Source organism: Glandiceps talaboti, chromosome 17 (assembly GCF_964340395.1).
Source record: "Glandiceps talaboti chromosome 17, keGlaTala1.1, whole genome shotgun sequence".
Lineage (NCBI taxonomy): Eukaryota > Metazoa > Hemichordata > Enteropneusta > Spengelidae > Glandiceps > Glandiceps talaboti.
The window spans coordinates 11,211,515-11,234,646 of NC_135565.1; the positions used below are offsets into that span (position 1 = coordinate 11,211,515).

The 23,132-nt window shown below is 33.7% G+C and overlaps 1 protein-coding gene across 1 annotated transcript; it reads left to right on the forward strand.

Moving 5' to 3' along the window:
* The first annotated feature begins 1,525 nt into the window (after positions 1-1,525).
* Positions 1,526-8,991, forward strand: LOC144447925 (uncharacterized). Its single transcript, XM_078138026.1, has 5 exons — positions 1,526-1,540; positions 5,697-5,814; positions 6,687-6,827; positions 7,560-7,666; positions 8,791-8,991. Exons 2-4 carry the CDS (start codon positions 5,701-5,703, stop codon positions 7,635-7,637), a joined length of 333 nt encoding a protein of 110 aa, XP_077994152.1. The 5' UTR covers positions 1,526-1,540; positions 5,697-5,700; the 3' UTR covers positions 7,638-7,666; positions 8,791-8,991.
* The last annotated feature ends 14,141 nt before the right edge of the window (positions 8,992-23,132 follow it).

Sequence of the window (23,132 nt, forward strand, 5' to 3'; positions counted from 1 at the left end):
AGCTGCAACACACACAAATCGTCATTTATCATAGACATTAAGATAGAATTAAATACAACTCAAATACATCTGTTAGACTCATAGCAGCCAAAGATGTATGTGAAATACTGTAGAGTGGAGAGACAAACGTTCGTTAGAACAGGGGTGATTCACCTAATATATAGTGATCCCCAAAGAGACAAGTGCTGCGTGATGTGTTTTTCCCAAGTGTGTGGTTTCCATGCTGATGTGATGGTACTTAGATTGTACCCTTCTCATTGTATTCTTGCTTCGGTAATCCATAACTCCTCCAATCGAACCCATTACTTATTAAGTTAATTTCACCGTCAGTAATAAATATTGTTCTTAACAATTAGCATATATCTTTGCATCTGTAAATGAATGAAAACGTAAAACTGGTGAAATGTATGTGCTCACATAGTATATTGAACACCGTTTGTACTTAACGTTTTCTATCAGAAGGAACACTCACTCACTCACTCACTCACTCACTCGCTCGCTCACTCACTCACTCACTCACTCACTCACTCACTCGCTCGCTCGCTCGCTCACTCACTCACTCACTCACTCACTCAATCAATCAATCAATCATTCAATAACTCAATATAGCCTTCAATATTGGATAACGAACCCACTCAATGGCAGAAAAATAGGGTTTGTAAAATAAATGTACATGTATTGAAATTTTCAGATAAAGTACTATTACAATATAACCTTTATGTTGTGATTAGGAGAGATGAAACCGCATTTGATATATTTTCTTTATTTAAAAAAAAAGTAGATATAGTGAATGATCTTTGATAAGAGAATACAAAATATTCTATCCTTTCAACTATTGTATGCTATGGCAATTATGCGATATGTGAATATCTGGTTTTGCATTTCTTCCAAATATCGTACACCCCAAAGTTATCATCCGAAAATTACCTAACATTATTGAAGACATAACTTTTTATAGGTACCAAATATGTGAATAATAGCACAATTACTACCTTGTTGCGGAAATGAATCGTTAACAAACGTGGTTGCGATAATAATCAGTCACATGGGAGAAACGTAGTAATTCAGGTATTAAATATAGTAGTTTTATTAATATTAATATTAATTACTAAAAGTTGTATAGATAGGTTGATAGGCGGAAATGAATCGTTAACAAACGTGGTTGCGATAATAATCAGTCACATGGGAGAAACGTAGTAATTCAGGTATTAAATATGGGAGAAACGTAGTAATTCAGGTATTAAATATAGTAGTTTTATTAATATTAATATTAATTACTAAAAGTTGTATAGATAGGTTGATAGGTTGTATTGATAGGTTGTGAATAATAGCACAATTACTACCTTGTTGCGGAAATGAATCGTTAACAAACGTGGTTGCGATAATAATCAGTCACATGGGAGAAACGTAGTAATTCACGTATTAAATATAGTAGTTTTATTAATATTAATATTAATTACTAAAAGTTGTATAAATAGGTTAATCTTTCCTTTCTTTTCATAGCGAGAGTTGAATTTACCATTGATGCAACAAGAGAAAGGTAAGAGAATTTATTCATGTTCGGTATGCGAGATGGATAGTCCAGTTACTAATAACCCCTCTGTCGTTTGCTACACATAATGGTATAATTAAAAAAAATGGTATAAGGGAGGCCCATAGTGGAAAAAAGGATAATTTTGGGGTTTCTTCACTTTTTAACAGTTAATAAAATCTGAATTACTGGGATCACAAGGTTAATATTCCTCATAATGAAAATACTGTTATATGTTAGTCTATATGTGTTCTAATGTTTTGTTTGAACAACTTGGAAAAAAAGTTATTTTGGGGCAAACATCACAAAATCTATCATTTATACACAGGTATAAAGGAAATTTTTGGGTAAATACACATTTCTCTTCATTTTCATTATTTCAACGCTGAAACTTTCAAAATGAGTGTATCTTGGCATGAATACATCACTCCAATCTATATTTCGTGGCTAGAATATAAATATGCAAATTTATGCAAATTATTTTGATATAAAAATAACTTTTACACAGTAAATATAGCCAATTTTAGCCACTGCTGGAGTAAAATCTGGAAGTGTAATGTCTATTCTTTTTGATCACATCCATTTAGAATGTAAACCTTACTAAGAATAAGTAAAGTTTATAAATACTTGAAATTAACTTTATGGAATAAATTGAGTTGAAAATTGACAAAAACTTAGTTTTTGGCAACTTTTCAGGATAGCAAATAAAAACATGACAATTTAAGACATACATTGACTCCAACCTGAACAAGTGAACTCAGTTTTATTTGCACATAGCTGTTTACAAAGCTATTGATATCACAAATAATTAAAGCTCACACAACCAGAAATAGAGTTAGTGTGTTAAATTCAATTTAAAAAATGCTAAAAATCAATTTTGTCACAATTTCGCGATATCTGCAATAAAAAGTCAAATTTCCAATCTGTACTGCTTCATCACATTTGTTGTTATGATTTTGACATGGTGAAACATTTCACAAAGTTGCTATGGGGTCAATAATCAAATTGTCATTTTTTAATAAGAAATAAAGCACCTGCAAATATGTCATGTTGAATGTTGTGAATGGTGCATCATGGGAAATACAGCAATAAATATGAACCCATCACTAAATTGTAAACAATCTCGCATTGATTGTAACCACAAATAACACATTTAGTTACCAAGTTCCTTTAGAGTTGATTATTCTATCAAGATTAGGTATTACAGTAACTACAAACAATCCCACTGTCCTTTGCATAGCACGTTCAGTTGCGCTTGGAAGCTACCTATTGTCAAAACCATAATAATTAGCAGTATAAAAATATATATATTATATTATCGTATTATCGTGGTTCACTAACACCACGCCTGGGTCAACATCTAGTGTGTACAGTACTGCTGGAGGCGCTGGTCTCGACGGTGATCCCCAAGTTCAAATTGTAATCGCGCGTACATTTTCCGTCGAATACTATTGAAATTTCACACAAATGTAATACTAATCATAAATTTTCAAACTGTAGGGGGTGCATATTGAAATAAAGAAACCCCTGGAAAACATAATCACCTGAAATTTCATAGTTTTTACGGCGCGTACAGACGGTCTAATGCGTTAAAGATAATGGCCGCACCCTGTTGTATCGTCTTATTCACGCCAAGTACTTTTAAAAGAACTAATATGATTGGCTGTAGACTGAAAACTGACGTTGCGAGAACAAATCAAAGCAAGCATACTATATTTACTGTTATGACCTTTGGCACCCCTTCAGAACGTTTTTTAGCAAATAATGTGACCGTCACGTAATACAGTGTACGCGCGCTACTGAAAACGGACGAAATTGTACTTTCAAAGTAGCTGTAATTTAATAATTTCAGATGTCAATGTAAAATTATCTTAATGCCCAAATAGAAAAAAATGTGTAGATTCTGAAAATGCAAGAAAAACGCCAATTTATGAATTATTTCTTGCTGTAAACCTCACTCAAAAATAGATGAGCACGCAGTGCATGTACATTTATCGTGTGTGGGCCTCCTATTATTAACTAAAAAAATGTGTCTTTATTTATAATGTGCAAGTCGTTATATTCTAACAATTAGAAGGGAGACCTTTAGTGTTAACGTAACCCTCCTCCAATGTTACTCTTTCTCTCTCACCACTCCGTATACGGGATCGACTTGGACTTGAAAGGGTATTATCTCAGACTACACACAATGTTCATGGCTAGCCTGGATCATTAATTAGAAGTAGCCAAGGGGCAGATCGAAGCTCCTAGTCTAGGCCTAGCTGTTGCTTTCAGCTCGCTCACTTCCAAAGTGAATTCCATAATTTATTTCAACATTAAATTCTTATAAACACAAAATATACAATACTCAAATGATTGGGTGATAAAATAATCAGCACCGTAAATGAATAATAAAACGGAATTATTGTTGTCGCCTTAATTCAACGCAAATAATATTGACAAATGTGAAAACTAGCTAAACAATGTGATCTCGTCATTGTTCCTCCAGCTGCCTGTACTCAGACATTATTTGACACTGTTGATCTTATAATCACTTAATGTTGTCATCTTAGAAGAATACTATTCGCGATATGCAAACATTTGTTCTATATTATTTCATGACAGCTGAGAGTTCACTGTGACCTGGCGTGATTATTGAAACTTTGCGAATATCAGAAAGTTGTGTTCTGTCGTCCGTAACAATATTTAAGATAGTCCCAATGCTCATATCTGTATTTGAGGTCGGTTGTTTGTAATATTATTAGGCCGTTCAGTTTTATAGTTAAATGAAGCTCTGGGCTGTGTGAAGAAGTTTTTGTATGCTCATTCTGTGTATTGACTGCCAAAGTCCGGCCTGAATTATCTTCTGTCGAAACGGAAGACATGAACAACTTTATGAATGTGAAAGTAAATTGAGCAAAATCTTTTCTCAGACACATGGGTATATTTATTTCTTATTGGTTGTTTTGGTTTATGTCAATCAGAAAAAAAAATGAGGCGAAATATCTGTCTGCCTGGTGAACATGACTCGACAAAGACGTGTTAGATTTATGTTTGTGTAGCTATTCTGTTGGTTTAATTGAACGTTTACTTTATTTACTTATTTTACTTTTAAAAACAAGTTTAAGGATTATGTTGTTAATTGTCTGATTGCAACCATAAAACTCATCAGTTTACAGCTAGCGGGTTAGTCAGAAAATAAGTGAATATTTGTTTAATGTGTTTAATGACGTCAAGGTACGGATATTTTTAGATAATTATGCAATGTCCTCTTATAATTGATGATTAATAAGATACGTGATGACGAGGTAGTTTTCCTTTTATATGGTTTTCAATCACGTAAACTTAATGAACTCTCTTTCCGATTACTCTATCATTTTCTTAAGCGAATTCGTTGAAATAAAAACCATTAATGAAAGTGGGCTGACAACCCCGCTATCTAATTAGAAAAACATGGATGTATTCAGCTAACCTCCATTGACGCTGTCCTCCGAAGCAATAACTAGTATATGAAACCCTATACTATTTGTGTACGTATAAACGGCTGTACATATCAATGTAAAATATAAAAATTCAGATTCAAGAGTAAACGCTGACGGAAAAGAACAATTAAAAATAGGGCATTCGTTGTTGCGCGTTCCGTGGTGGAGTGACATTACAGGATTTAACCAGTGATATGCACTTGATTGACAAGAATCTAGTTTTCTTTTTGTGACAGTTTCCAAAACAATTACAAAAAAAATATATGTCATAAAAATTCATGGCGTGCCAGTCTAATGGATAAAGTAAGTTTATATACGAAACGTATTTGACCAAAACTATATGTGTAGAAGACTAGCTGGTACAACTGCACATATTTAGTTTAAGTTTACTTTATCATCAATACACGAAGAAAATTGCAAACGAAAGGCTTAATATTTGTTCACATTTTCCCTTGTCTAAGAATGTGAAAGCAAGCTTTATGTCTGGATGTAGGCGTTTAGTTCAAATTTTTAATCCGCTCTTGTGCTTAGTCTGAAGACCTTGAAACACATTAAAGAAATGTATGTTTTTATCCAATGATCATTAATCAACTAGTTTGTTTCATATTTGTCATTCAATTGGTCATTTTTCATCCACTCTTGTGCTTGGACGGAAGGCCTTGAAACAAATTAAAGAAAATTACAGAGTTGGTATTTTCTTTCAGGAAGATGGCGACAACAGTTTCCAACACACGTAGAAGAATAAGAACGTCGCTTACCATATTACTGGTTATGTCGTTAGTGAATTTACCGACTTCCGTAGGTGGTGAGGCCACTTATTTGGTTAGTAAAACTACTTGTTCCTACATACGTAGTAGCTAATGCTGCATTTTGAACTATTATTCAACATGGAAACAGAATCAAATACGACATTATTGGTCAAAATGACTAGCATGTTCGTATAATCATTTCAACATTACAACAAACTAGTACACTATTCTTGCATTTTGATAAACTAGAAGGCATGGTTTGAAATTACTCTAAGTTATATGTTGATCGACCAATGATGCAAGCCATTACAGTAATATTGATTATCAGGTTATATTATCAGGTAGGGGTATGCCATGATCGTATATCGTTTAAAACCACATCTTAATCGGATGTCGACTAGAAGAATTGATCTGATATCAGCTACGACCATTTTTGTATTTATAATGTATACACGCATCTAATTGCGACAGCTATCAAATTCAATCTTCATTAGATAAGATGTATTTGATTATTTAAAATCGATTACTTTACATAATACTATGTCAACCAGAATTTGTTCAATGGCATGCCGTATAAATATCCCCTAAATGTGTTTAATGGAATTCAGAGGGAGTGATACAAATTTGTTGATTTTAAAAATGATATGTAAGGTATCAGTAGTCTTTCCCTCATAGGCTAAAAAGAATACGTTAGCATTAATATATTTTTTATTTGAATCTTTTTTGTGGAGTTAAACAATTCTCGGGTTTTTCCTTTCAAATTAAAAACTTTATCATATCGATTGATAATAATTTGTAAAAAAAAAAAAAATACAAAAGGAAGCATTCTTAAGTTATATCCCAACTCATTTAAAATATATATATACAAATCTTAAAATTAGTATTTCTGTAATACATTATATGCTACTGTGATAATTAGATAGGAATTCTTGCCTGTTCTTTTAGTGTGGTAAAGTGTACAACAGGGAGTGGAGAAATACAGGTGACATTGATGTGTCACGGCAATACATCCGAAGACTAAGGGAACAGACCTGCATACCTTGGCCTTTATTTACATTTGATGACATCGACGAAAATGTTCAACATGTAAGTGCTATTGTAACACATACATACATACATACATACATACATACATACATACATACATGCATGCATGCATACATAAATACATACGTACGCACGCACGCACGTACTTACGTACGAACATACGTACACACACATACATACATGTACATACATACATACATACATACATACATACATACATACATACATACGCCGCACATACGTACACATACTCACACACATACATACATACATACATACATACACACACACACATACATACATACATACATACATACATACATACATACATACATACAGACTTACATACATACATCACACAACGTGTTGAAGTGAGGAAGTTATAACAATACTTGAGCCGCTATATGTGAGTTTGTGCTGTCATATACACCTTGAAGTCTTACTTTGGACACATAACCACTCAATGCTCATGCGCTAACTCTAATACCGGGGCAACAATATATACTGTTGACCAAAACTACATTCATGTGAACGTTTTTAAAGTAGAAAATTCACATTTGTTATTAGAATGTACATCTACATCTGGATAAATAGACACAATTTGAGCAGTCGAATTCGGGAAACTCTTCACATTTAATTAAGTATATTGTGACGTTCATATCTGAAACAATGGCAACAATGTGTTTGCATATTAATGCATATAAAGACTATTACTGACAGAAATCAATGTAAAAGGAGGATGTATTAAACAATACTATTCCATCTTTTCAGGAATGCTGTGTTATAGGTCTTGATCTTTGTTGTAGAGAAATCCGAGTTAGGCTTCCGACTCTTCCCATATCTGGATGACCCAACAGCTACCAAAGAATTAGGAATAGGTAAGCTAAAACATGTGACTATTCTAAATGCTATATGTATAAGAATAATTTTGATCATGTTGAAAATATATCCATCAGTTATGTGATATGTTAATTATTTCAAATTAAAAATAATAAAAGCACAGATGTACAAATAGTAGAAGAAAACGACAAGAAAGTTCAAAAACAAGGAATATAGAAAAAACAGGGTTGAAACCAAACTGAAAGATTCGAAAGCATATTCCAAGGCTAATTATGAGTTTCAATTGTATTATTTATTGGCGCAATATTCCTTTCTATTTCGCTTTGACGTTTAATGTCATTCTGAATCAAGAAAACATTGAAGGTCTTTCTGCATTTATATATGAAGTGTTTCCCCCTAAAATAATACAATGTAGTACAAAATATTGGTAAAATTTGGAGAATTATGTCGTGGTCGTTTCAAATAAATTAGTTCTAATGTGGCTGCCTGCCACCAGTCAAACAGTCCTCGCTAAATTACAACTATAAAAAAAAAACCCAATGAAACTGAGTTCCAGGGGCTTCCTGAAACAGAGTAAAGAGATCATTGGGAATTATCTTCAATTTACTCAACCAATAGTTTGCAGTTAGATAATTATGTAAATTTGTACACTGAAAGTCCTCACTTTTCTCATCAATGGACACAATGCACATAATTTTTTTCTTCAAATATTTGTGTTAGGAAGTAAAATTCAATACCGACCATATGGGAAACAGTATTTATAAATAGGCATGATTTAAGACATTCTTGGTATAAATAACAGACAGTTTACATCATTATAATGTGAGGCGATAGTCGAAATTTTGAAATAGATTTCTGAACTAAACTAGATTTCTTAACTAAACTAATTTAGGATTTGCTAACATAATGTTTGTTGCATGCATTATTCATGTTTGTCTAAATATACAATTACATCTTTGTCACATGATTCGGTTTATTTTTTCTTAAATGCAGAAAGATTTCGTTCTTACTATTTTCACATTTGTGATTACAGCTGACGAGTGAATTGATAGATATATTGTTGTCTGTCACAGCAGTTTCATTTCTACACATTCCCTGAAATGATAGACAACAATAACTTTTCATAATCACAATGAGTATTGCTCTTTTAATTATTTTGCAGAAGATACCGACAGAATTTTTGTACCATTACCGTGAAAGAAGAATACCAGCAACTATTGTTGGGATTCATAATTATTGATTCCACTTTTCTGACTGTGTACCTCTCTAAGACAGCAGTACCTTCCATGTAACATTCGGTGTCATCCGTCGTTAGATAAATTTTATCATTTGATGGCAAGTAAAGCCCTCATCACCTAAGACAACGTGCAATGCATATTCATAAGGAATTTAGATTGAGAAAAAACGTTTCCACTTCATAAGTTATGTTTATTATTGAACGTCTTCATTTTGTCGCTCCATGTAACGTATTACATTATGCTTTTTTTTGTCTTGCTTGAAATTAAGTTCAACTTCAATTTCAATTTCACTTGAGATGTAATTTCTTGTCAATATAAAACAGGTTGTTCGTTTGATAACTTGATGTCAGATTATCATACTAGTGTAGTGTTATGGCTTCTCTTACACCCCACCAGTAACCACTACACTGCAATTACTTTCCTGTCACCTGTGAGGTATCTGTGTAATATAATCTCATGGAAATTCTAACGCGAAACAGAATCAGCTCACTGTAAGACTAATCCGTTACCTATTGCTTTGTTTCAATGCCAAACTTTTATTTTTTGGGGGTTTTTTTTGAAACTCAAGTTTACATCACTCAATTTCTATTCCTTGGAAGTGATGTCATCTCCTACCATGACATCATAGTATTGGAAAGTCGTTTGTCTCAGCATATTGTAAAACTAGTATCATATTAACTTCTTTATGGCTGAGACGGGTCTGCTACATCCTGTCTATGGAATGTCATTAGCCTACTTTTCAGTTAACACTATCCCATGTCAAGATATATGTTCGTATGATAAGATAGTCACTGAATCAATAAAACAAACTTATTCAATGTTAGTCGTAGCCAAATGTCTTTCTTCAATGTGAATGGGCGATTCCATATTTCAATTATCCAATTCTCCCAAATTAAGGAAAATGGTGAATTTTTACTAAAAATTCACCATTTTCCTTAATTTGGGAGAATTGGATAATTGAAATATGTCACACTAGAAACGTGCACAAACCGACTGAGACAGACAGTCGATCAGCCAGTCACTATCTCAGTTAGTTGGTTGGTTGGTTGGTTGGTTGGTTGGTTGGTTGGTTGGTTGGTTGATTGATTGATTGATTGATTGATTGATTGATTGCATTATTGAAGTTTTGATTGTTATAGCTTGAGTGTGCAATGCTTTGCTATTTCAACAATCTCCTCAACCATAAAGGTTGCTGTACACCAAGAAAGACATGTAAACAGATACAACATATATCACTGATCATTATATACTTAAAGACAATCAATCGATCCATCCATCCACCAATCAATAAATGAATCAATTAATCAAACAATCCATCCATCCATCCATCCATCCATCCATTAGTCGGATCAATGGATGTTTACACTCACGGAATAATGCCTTAATTTGGGCAAATAGTGAGTTTGTTCTAGCAAGCTACTAATTAATGCAAAGCTGATAAACTCAGATAAAACAGTGATATCACCGAGGTAGGAAAAAGAAAGAAAAAAACTTACAGTGAGAGGAAACAGTATTTAAAACTTTATTTTAAATATACAGAAAATAATATTAGAAATTCGGAAAGTCGCGAGAACAAAACTGATTATTTGTCCTTTTCCCAATGCATAGACTTCGGAAGTATTAGTATAAGTTAATGAACAATGTTTCCATTGCTGTGGTGGTGCTCATATGCCAGTGAGATTGATAAATGAGCAGACTATCACTTATCACCCTAAATCATTCCATTTCACATATGACTGGAACATGTCATTGCCACATTTCTATCCTTTAGGATACCCCTATAGATTAAAGTGTGTATAAACAGCAGTATGTTTCGGAACACCTTATCTGAGTTTTGTTTTATTTCATTGTCACATTTGCAAAAGCCATCTGACTTATTTCATCAACTTCATAAATGTAAAAAAATTAAAAGTGATAAATGTGGAGGATCAGAAAATGTGTCGTTCGGACCTTTTGACACTAAACCGTAAATTCATGTTAATACAGATTGTAACATAACAGATGATGCCCCAAAGGAACACGTGTTGCTTGGAATAAGCTTCCTTCCTGCCTGAAAATGTAGTTTAGATTTTCATCTCATCCTCATTATATTCTTATTTAGTTATTCCACAAATCCTCAAGAAACGACATTAATTAAATTAATCCCACAGACACTAATAAATACTGTTTGTGACAATTAATACATACATACATACATACATACATACATACATACATACATACATACATACATACATACATACATACAAATACATGCATACATACATACATACATACATACATACATACATACATACATACATACATACGTTGTCATTGCCACATGTATCAATATATTATGTAATTTAAAGCTTTGAAGACACAAGTTGTTGCCTAATTACCAAAATATCGTTAATCATTCAAATTACGCACTGAAATCGACAGCTACATCAAAAAGCTCTAGTGAAAAAGTGATATTTTCCACCATCAATAACATTTTATTCTGCACTCTTAAGATATAGCGGAATTACCAAGAATAATTAATTATCCAAATCACGTCATAGGTTCTGCTGGGTTTGAAATATGAGTCAAAATGCTCCAATACTTTCCCCGATTGTCTTATTTATATTACTGTCGATGGTACAATTATGTTATTCCCAATATTTTTTATCATTCAGCCGGAAAGTACCCGTGGCCTAAGGAGTATTGTCACTACTCATCTAACGACTCGTAGTGACAAGGGCCCCTTAGATCACTCGTATTTTCCTTTGCTGAACTAAGAAAAAGATTGGGGAATACTATCTTATTGTATACATGTAACCAGTGAATTGATATTCCATTGAATGTAATTCTGAAATCATTTTGAAAAGAGCATTTTTATGACGTAATGGTATCAACGACAACCGGTCTCATGTACTAAGTGTATGTGAAATGATATCATCAATGCAACTTCCGGACCAAGACTACAAAGTACAGGAAGCACGGTATTTGTGCGAACGGCAAGTGTGATTATTTCCGGTCTATTTTCTTTGTGTATCTAGAACGTAGGCGTTTTGTTCAAATTAACTTTGTATTTATGTTTTCGAGAACTACACATAAAGCATATTGACGTAAAGTACGACTTTTATATCCCGGTCTGTTGTCCCGTGCGTACATGAAAAGGTTGTTTTCTGAATACTATATAGGCGTTTTAATTATTTGTTTTCATATTGCCGAATCACGTTATAAAGAAAAACAAATTGTGATTACATTTGTCACCATTATGTTCGTGACATGAAATCAAAATGATTTCAGTTACAAGTATCAGCAGTACCAATAACCTAACAATAATCTTGTCGATAATTCATCATCGTTAAATGGACGATCGCACACTGTCACACACGCTTAATAAGCGAACTTCTTTCGCTTAGGGTGAGGGGGGGGGGGGGTCTGGCGAGACGAATTCAAATCCATGTGGTCGCGTTGATTGCTGTGCTGTCTCTGTCACAGAATATTTGCCCATTTCAAGACAGAGATGTACTGTTATAATCAGGGTTCTCGTATCAGACATCACTGCATCACCATAGTATCTCCTGAAACATTCTTTAATAATGCACATTCAAATTGTCTTTGCTTTAGTCATTTTCCTTGGGTAACACTAACCCAGTCCTGCCTCAGTTGAGTGAACACATACATCGAAGACAAACCAAGACCATAAATGGGCCAATTTTTATTGCTTTAAATGAAAGTCCAATTAACCATTCTTTATTAGATAAAACTGGATTCCCTAGAACCATTACAGATTTTATAGGTGTCCACAATCTTAAGTTAACAAACAGAATAAGGTCGCTTTAATTTCATCTAATCCATCTTTAATGCATGATCAGACATAATTTGTTATATTTTATTTTCAGTTTGGAGACCTGTTTAGTAAGCAATTATGCATTATGCATTATAAATACCAACTTCTGTATTGGTTTACCGGAAAAAAAACCCTCTAAAAATATCAACTTCATGTTTTCTCATTGTACTTAATAAGTTGAAATATTTCGTCAAATTGACAATTATAAGTTCATCAAAACTGTGTTTCCAGCATATTGTAGCTTCTGACGTATGATATGTACAATATGTGTACAATAAATTGAAAGATGTGCGTTTCATGACGGTGTGAAGAGTACCGACAGTTGTATACGTATTCGTATCAGAAGAAAAAAAGGAAATAGTAAGTATTATACCATGCACAGGCCAAGTTGAACAAAAAATATGGAATATATACTCTGGTCGTTCTACGTCACGTCACATGATGTCACGACGAGGAGTGTATACGACACTTGTCCAGCTGTGTTTGAAATATGAGTCAAAACGTTCAGAATTGCTTGCCATTACTTTAACCTATTTTTATTTTATATTACTGCCGCTGCCATAATAGTTATTTTCCATTACTTTTCTTCATTCAGCCGGAAAATGCCCGTGACCTACAGGTTGTCACTACTCGTCTAGTGACTTGTAGTGACAAGGGTCACTTGAAATTAGGTCACTCGTACTTTCATAGGCTGAATGAAGAAAACATATTGGAGAATAACATCTAATTGTATATGTATATATATGTGCTGCTGATACAGTTAAGGTACTCTTCTGCACGTCAAATATACATCTACGTTTTTTACAGTCCGACCCCTCAAATATATTCTAAACATCTGTACAGTTTTTGGCACATCAAACGTTGTCGTTTTACTACATATTCGAGTAACTGATCTGTTGTTACTTCGCCTTTTCCTATTTCAAAAGATTGTTTTGGATTACACATAATCACAGTTCAATGATTAAAAATAGACGATGTTGATAATAAAGTTTACTTTTAGGGAGCGAATGTATCATGCTTGAAGGTCGTCGCATAATCCCTTTAGAGAAAAAACCACACTTTTATTGAAAAAACCCACACTTTTATTGAAAAAAACAATAGATTGAATTTGATTATTCTGTTGTGATAGCATTAGTGATCTTATTGGCCAACCTTCTTTTCCTTATAGTTAATCTTCTCATTTACATTTTTAATCTTTGAAGGACGTTCTCTTTTCAAAAGGGTGGCAAAGTGGGGTGATTGCTATCACACACACACATAATTAAATGTCGGAATAACGAGAAATAATATCTTGCCTGGGGGTTTTGTTATCCATATATATATATATATATATACATATGTCATTGATAGATAGTTGAACATTACATACACTAGAAGTGATCTCCTAGTTTCAATCCTAGTTACTGATGTTTGTATCGCCAGGTAAGTAAGATACGAATATTTTACCATTTGTTTCTGTGTTCTTGTAACATTCCATTGTAAAGTGATATTCTTTGTTTGTGTGTTTGTTTGTTTGTGTGTTTGTTTGTTTGTTTGTTTGTTTGTCTGTTTGTTTGTTTGTATGTTTGTTTGTTTGTTTGTTTGTTTGTTTGTTTGTTTGTTTGTTTGTTTGTTGTTTTGCTGTTGGTTTTTTGGGGATTACCTTTTTAATTTCGTAGTACAAGAATATCACATGAACAACTTTCTTAAAGCAAATTTATTAGTTGTTGAGTTGATACAGGCATAGTAGAGGTGATATAGCTGTGTATAAAATAAAGAAAATTTTGTTTAGCATTGATAGTCGGATTGAAGAACATGTAATGAAGGGATGAATCGTTCAGTTTTGTTGAGTGTGATAAATTAGCTGATTTACAAAGCCTTTTCCTGAGTCAACGTTCACGACAGGTGAACACTTTGATTGTTGATAAGTCAATGTCATCAAACATTTTAATACTATACAGTGTCTATAGCCCGTGACGTTCGTTTCTACTGCTTTTGAAAAACGAGGTGAATGTGTCAATAGAAGGATAACACAGTAACGTTCATGTGATTTTAATTTCATTTTCTACATTTCTAATAATTTCAGTATTGATTCAGATTGATTGATTTAGATAACCACATACAGTAGTACAATTCACAATAAAGCTTTTTTTTGTACGATATTCATATCCCTAATTTACATCTATTTAGCATCGAAGGAACAATACATCAGGTAAGTTGCTCATATACAACCATTTAAAACTGTATTAGATGTAACTGATGCATTGTTTTGAAACTGTTGTGTTAGATATAACGACTAATAAATCGTAATACCGTACACCCTGCAAAGTATTTAAGAATCTATGGGTATAAGTAAACATGCTTATTTGAGGGCGTATACATTAATACTAAGGTGTAATATATCCAACCAAATTGATTTGGGGATCCATAGCAAAAAATCACGATATCAACTTATTAGTATACTACTTAAACTTAAACAGACCTTCAATTGGTCTAATGATTTTCTAATTATTGGCATTTTAACAATCGTCGGTGATTGTAGTTGTGTGTTCGAAATAATAATACCCGGAAACAGCTAGTGCAGATTTACAGTAAAATATACATTTGCATAGGTAATTGAGTGTGCCTCAGACTCGCATACAATAATATGAATCATTATTGTTCCGAAAAAAGCCCACTAATTGTGTATTTGAAAATGCAAGCAAAACAAGGACACACTAATTAGACGTAAAAAGTATGTGGTTCCGATTACATTCAATTTTGAAATAGGTGGGTAGACAGATTTTTTATTTTATTTTATTATATTTTTTTCATGTGTGAGTTTCTAGTTCAGGTTTGTTTTCCATATGGTCTCTGTGTTGTTTATTTCTTTGTATCAGATCTTGTACAGCTATTACAGATTAACAGGATAGTTTTATATTGTCTTTTTAAGTTGATGTCAGTTTGCGCATCCACTATTTCTTGCGAGACTTCACGATTTTCGCGATATTATTGTTTTTCTCGAATACGTAAACAAAAGTTTAGAGTCGACGTGAAAAACTTGGTTGGGTCGGGTAACCGGAACCAATCAACTTTTTTTTTTATTTGGCCTTATAACACATATCAGTTTCAAATGCTGTTATGCCATTCCTCTTTGGTCAGATTTCATATATATAGTATGTTATTTCATTCGACCCCCTTTTTGTAAATGAAATTAATTACAAAGTAAGATCTATTTGCTTGTCAGTCCAATACCGCCATCGGATTAATATACAAGTAATGAGTGCACTAAATAGTGGACGTTGATAATAATTACAAAAAATATTACCGTAGAATGATAGCACTAGTAAACGGCCATTCTAAAATCTTGAAAAAAAAATTGGTAGAACAGGGGTGATTCTGTCCTGTTTGACGTCACACAGGTGAAGATATGGATAAGTGATATATATTGTCAATGGTCAGATCTTATTGTTTCTCATTATGTTATTCTAATAATCTATACTTTAATTTTTTTAATTTATTTATCTTCTAAACACCATTGCTTATCCCGCCACTTTCTGTACAGTCGATCTTGTTGTTTTACTAAACTAAACTAAACTAAACTGTTATCTTACGTATACAATGGTTTAATTGCAAGAAAATATATATCGAAAGTACGGCTGTGTTAGTCCATGTTTGTTGTTCTGCAAAACCTGTATTTTGGCCTTGAAGAAAAGCAGATGGGTTTAAGTAACTTATGTTCACTTAATAATCAACCGCGTTTATCATTTTCTTTTAGGAACAATGGCTACAAAGATTTGGTACACAAAAAAGAAAACAAGAATATCGTTTATTACTCTTCTCGTTTTGCTGTTAGTGAATATACAGACGACTTCGGGATACCTCGTCAAGGTAATGTAGATAAACTGTTTGTTGCAGCTGTAAACTTAATGGTTAGTGATGCATGTTACTGTAATTCACATTGGATATTGCGCTGAATATTGCTGTACTACACCAAAGACCGGCATGTGTACATCAACATAACTTACAAAATGCCAATGAGACAGAAAGGTTCACCATTCATTCATTTGCCATTCTTCACCAAATTGATTCTTCTAACCTTAACTGTTTTGACTTTTAAAGATATAACATTGAATTACACTTAGGGAACCTTCCAGGATCTATAGTTACATAAAATTTGAATCGCACATCACAAAGTATTTCAAGTTGTCAGAAAACATTATATAATGGATATCTAGAGAGTCAAGTGGTTAATCCCTTGATACACAGGAAGTATATTTAAACGTGAATCACACCTTGGTGTGACGTCAATGAGGTAAGTCGTGACAAACATACCAATTGATATTATATGTTAACTTTAGGGTAGATTTACATATTTTAATATACGTGTCCAATCATAATAACACGTGGTGACGATTATCCAATGAGAAGCATGCTAATTATGTAGGAAGGTGTTAGAGATTCATAGTAGTTTTAAATGCTTGCAGGTGTGTTTTCATGTGAATTGCTAGATTTGGATTTGAATTTCAAGTGAATCAAGCCTCCATCAAGTGAAAAGCTGTAGTGCGAGAGTCTTTGCTGTATAATCTGAACTGTGTCGTCCCTCAATGTGTGACTGACAGTTTGGTAACGCTTGATAGTTTAATATCCGGAGTAGCAGAACAACTACCTACTCCCAAACTATATTACAAACTCTATTAAAACAACGTAGAAGAATTGCTAGGATTACAAACAAAGTACAGTTAAAATGTGGTTGCTTTTGATTTTGTTCAACACGAGTGAGGTATAGTAACACTCGTCCGTCCTTCTGTCCGTCTGTCTGTCTGTCTGTCTGTCTGTCTGTCTGTTTGTTTGTTTGTTTGTTTGTTTGTTTGTTTGTTTGTTTGTTTGTTTGTTTGTTTGAACGTCTATCTGTCTTTCTGTCTGACTAAGTCTGTCTTCAGCCTTCCTGCCAGTTGGCCTGTCCATTCGTCCGTCCGTCTGTCTGCACGTCTGTCTGTCTGTCCGTCTGTCTGTCATTTTTAATCCTCATCAATTTCATTACATATCCTTGGAATTCCTATATCTCGTTCGTTCCACAGAAATCATTTTGTATAGTCATGATACGATAAATATAATGATGTGTATATCTATTAATGTTGTTTTAGTGTGGGAAACTAATTGGAAAGAAATGGATTCATACAGAAATTATTGCTTCCGACACTGATTATATTCAAAGAATGGGTAAAGAACGCTGTGGGTCTATGCCCCTAATTATGGGTAAGCTACGAGAAGGGCGTGAACATGTAAGTATCATTGTATTAATATTATGTAATGTATGAAAAAGTCAAAATAAAGTGTAACATTGCTACATTTTTGTATGAGACTGAATAACACTTGATGAGTTTGATATCTGTCCAGCAGTTCTGCCTTATGCCAACATATATGTCTTCCTGTCTAATTAGTTCGAGAACGTTGATTCAAATACGGTCCTGTTACTCTATGTTAACGTAGTTTTGTATATGATATAGAACTACGTAGATTCTGATCAGGTGTATTACTCGCCAACATTTGCATATTATTTTACCTCACATAAAGATGCTTGACATTTTTGTAGGGCGATCTATTTACCTGTGTGTGTGTGTGTGTGTGTGTGTGATTGGATGCATGCGTGTATGTGTGTAGTGTATATGTGTGTTGTGTGTGTGTGCGTGTGCGTGTGCGTTTGCGTGTGCGCGTGTATGTATATGTAAGGTTGGAGTGTCTGCCATTGTCATCACAACATTATCATTAAAGCATTTTAAATACTACCAGCATTACTTAAGACACTCATGTTCAAGTGAGCTCAATGTGGGTACTCATATTCAATGTGTATGTGTAGTTCTGGTAAAATATCGGGTAAAATATCTTGCAACAAGACGATTTTTGAAGTAGTACCTTTTCTCGTATATTGCTTATGCGTAATGTGGGCTTGGACTGATTGGCAAGTATCGTGGACGTTCATATGTGAAACAATGTCAAAAATGTGATTGTATGCTGAAGCATATAAAGACTATTATTACTCATAAAAATAGATCTACAAGTGAGGATGTATTAAATAAAATGATTTCATCTTTTCAGGAATGTTGTTATATTGGGAACGGTGTTTGTTGTACAAATATCAAAGGTTGGTATCCAGTTATTCAAACTTGATGATGGAATAACTAGCAAAGAAGGCAAAAGGTGAGTTCCAACATGCTAGTATTTAAATCATATACTGCCACTTTCATGTTACCGTTCACCGGATTTGATACAACTACGCATAAACATATAAGATACTGCACATTCTACACTCTTAGAGCAAGATCGCAATTCTTGCTACATTTGGTTTAAAATGAAACAAAACCATTTAAATGTAGTGATATAAGACGCAGCAATGCGGGCGCCACTGTCTTTATGCCTGCATTTAATTTGATGTCAATGTGGTGGAACGTTTTTAGTTCATCTCGTTTAGACAGAATGTTGAAAGAAACTATTCATAAAATCTTGCTATTTTAAGTGTGTATCATGTACATTTATAACTGGTTTCTGGGTAGTTGCATCACACAAGGCCACTCTTGAAAGGTAACAAGAAACAGGCGGTATGCTGTCCTCTCAAAATCCTAATTAATTCTGATCTTGTTTTTAATCTTGAAAAAAAAAATATCTTATTTTCTTACGGAGTGTTAATTATTTCAAATACTTGTAGTGGTCACAAAAAAGACAATGATCGATCTACGTTAAGCAGCACTTATAAATAAGATTTTTAAAGGTATTTTCTGCAGCTCGAAGAGTTACTTCATTGACATAGATTTTTTTATTCCATTCATTTTTCTGTTAATTTGACCATTTCATGAAATTTAATTCATCGTTTAGAAATTGAGTGATGCTCAAAAGATATATATGTATATACAGATCTCAAAACGATATATCATTTTGTGTAGGTAATAATTGTCAATGAGTAGTTTTAGGGCAAATGTGTTTTTGAGCCCATGATTATTAATTTTGATTGAAATTTCAATAATAAATGGAAAACGTCCGTGACGTCATTAATGATGTAGACAGATCCTATTATGTCTTATTGTGTCATGGTAGCAGGCAGTTTGTATTACTTTGTTGTTAGACGAAAGTTGATATTTTGAAACAGATATATCAAATAAACCTACGAGTTGCTAACGTAAATAGCGTTGCAGGCAAAATCCATTATTCAGGCACATATATACACCTTTGTCACATACAACTGCAGACCCTGGACAGACGGAACCTGTTACAAACATGGAAAGTAAACAAATGAATTGGATTAATAACACTTGGCCCAGCATGTTGGAGCAGCAGAGACTTGATTTACACACTATGGTTTGAAAAGAACAGTTTTATGGCCTCTTTATCTGTACATAGAGTACTAGGGGAACTGTGAACGTGAACTATTATGTAAAGTGGCCATAGGACTGTTCTTACCAAATGATTGTACTTCCAACATGTTGAGTCAAGCAAGTGTTATTCATTCAATTCATTTGTTTACTTTCCCTGTTTGTAACAGGTTCCGTTCGTTCACGGTCTGATGTCTACAGTTGTACTTGAATTTGTGTTGAAGACTTTTAATCTTAACTTTGTATTCTCATAACTTTTCATAATCATAATGATAATATTTTTCTTCAGATTCTTGGAGAAAATACTGCCTACTGTCGCGTACATGTAATCAAATTGTAACAGAAGAAATTATGCCATATATTGTTAAGATTCGTAACTTCTCGATAGATTTCACTTGAGATGTAATTTGTAATCACTGTGTATAAAGGTTGTTCATTTGATACTTTGATGTCAATATATCGAACTAGACACACTGATACATTCTCACACACTCTAAGATGAAGACAGATATATATACTCAGTACATGTAAAATGTCTATACTGGCACACATGGAAAAGGACGAATAGAATAATCAATTCTGTTCTCACGATTCTCCGGATTTCTAATATCATTTTCTGTATATTTCAAATAAAGTTTTAAGATATTGTTTCCTCTCACTGTTTTTTATCCTATTTCCTACCAATCTGATTAAAATCCGATGTAGATGTCGGCTAATCGTTCATTGCTATTTTACCTTCGTTGTTTTGCCTGAATTGACCTTCTTGGTACATGTTTACATTTCTTAGCCTGATCGCCTCCTCTGCATCTGAACTGGCGCACATGCAAACGAATTTCTGCTCAGTGAGACACACAGCTAATCAGGTTGCGTCTTACTTGTCATGGGAATACATGCACGCATTGAATATCAACAAACATCAGCAAACATTGAATATCAACAGGAAGTCCGGTAATTGAACTTCCTGAGCCGAAGTACAACGGCTGGACCTACCTTTACTACTACTACATGGCGTTATTTGTGCACACACGCAACCGACAACGTACTAAGTATTTCAACAGTAAAAACATTCAGTGATTATATTGCTATATATTTACGGTAATTAAAGAATTCTTGTTTAGATGTACCTCTATGCATTTCGTCTTATGTACATGTTAGCTACATTGGAACGTGTTCCTCCCCCCCCCTAGCCTTCATGTTTATCTCAGCGAACGCCTACGACTACATAGAAATATTTGCCACAGTTATGTTATATGAATCCAGAAAAGAGGAAATTTAAGATATCGTTTCTAAAAAAAAGTTCTTATCGTGAAAATTTCGGTCGTTTTGCATTGCATTGCGTTGCGTTGCGTTGCGTTGCGTACACTACAAACTGTCTTCAGTAAGACGCAACCTGATTACTTCCAGGAGAAGCCTACTACAGAGAACGCATACGCGTTCAATTACTGGACTTCCTGTTGATATTCAATGTTTTGTTGATGTTTGTTGATATTCAATGCGTACATGTATGCCCATGACAAGTAAGACGCAACCTGATTAGCTGTGTGTCTCACTGAGCAGAAATCCGTTTGCATGTGCGCCAGTTCAGATGTAGAGGAGGCGATCAGGCTAAAAAATGTAAACATGTACCAAGAAGGTCAATTCAGGCAAAATAACGAAGGTAAAATAGCAATGAACGATTAACCGACATCTACATCGGATTTTAATCAGATTGATTTCCTACATGTTATCTATGTCTTATCAGAGTTTATCAGCTTTTCATTAATTAGTAGCTTGCTAATCCGAGAACAAACTCACTGTTTTTTTGCCCAATTAACACATTACACAGAGCGTGTAAGCATCCACTGATCCGACTAATGGCAATACACGTCCGTGTACCTGTGATATACTGCAGATCGATATTTACATGTGGTTGTCCTGTAAATTCTAAATAAGTTATACGAATAGTTTTAAGATTCGGTGATATTGTACTTGTATGAACTAATTACCTATTCACCTGGCATGACTGGTGTAGGAATCAAGAACCGGTGTACTGTCTCCAGTTATAGTAGTGCCGCTTGTAGATATCGTATTCAGGTAGTCGACGCAGCATGTATAGGTACTAAAATAGGCATCAGAGAACAAAGGTACTCTGACTTGCAACAAATATAAATCACCTACTTCGTGTTGAATACTCAACATATAGTCAGTATATATCAGGCTTCGTAATTTGGTATAACATTATAAGTCTGTAGTGACTGCTTATCGAGAAATATATACAAGATAGACTGTGGAATCACCTCGAATCATACATATGGAGAGGATAGTATAGGATGAGATAGCATAATTCGTTTTAGCCTTTCTATGTTGATGTGAAAAAAAAATCTTTTTTTACTAATAGTGCACCTACTACATTATCACTTTAAAGTTAAATTGATTATTTGAAAGCATTGTTTGCTGTGAAATCTTTGGCGCCGTAATAGTACATGTTGACGTGCCTTGCATCGGTGTTTGAAGTATAATTATCATTATGTCAGTTATCTATCTTAATAAACAAGCATCCAGGGTGCAATTTGCGCACAGAATCATCATATACCATTGTTATTAATAACTGGGTTAACCATAAATCAGTCCATTCATTATCATTATACAATATTTTGTCTCGATAGCCTGTGGAGTTAAAGGATCTTCTTACACAGTGCAGAGACACTAAATGTAGCAATTTTGTTTTATTATTCTTTTAATTTATTTCTTTTAATGGAAAACCAGCGGGAGTAAGCCACATTTGCACCTCCTTAAAAATGAAAGTCTACAAAGTACACAAACATGTCAAATAAACAAAACTAAAAAAAAATGCACATAAAAACATATTACAAAGGAAACACTAAAATTAATCTTGCCAGGTGGACCTGAGATGACAATTTTGCAAAATTGTATTTTTAAATTTTCTCTATATTCGAAATACTACGAAAAAGACCATTATAAGTTGTCAAACATCTCTGAAGTGCAGAGTGTTTAAAAATATTAATTCTACTGACATCAGGTCTAAAAAGAGTAAAATTGCTAGTTATCCTCTGTGGGACATTACAACGTAACTTAGAAAGAATATACGGACTATCGTAAACATTATGTACACACTTGTATA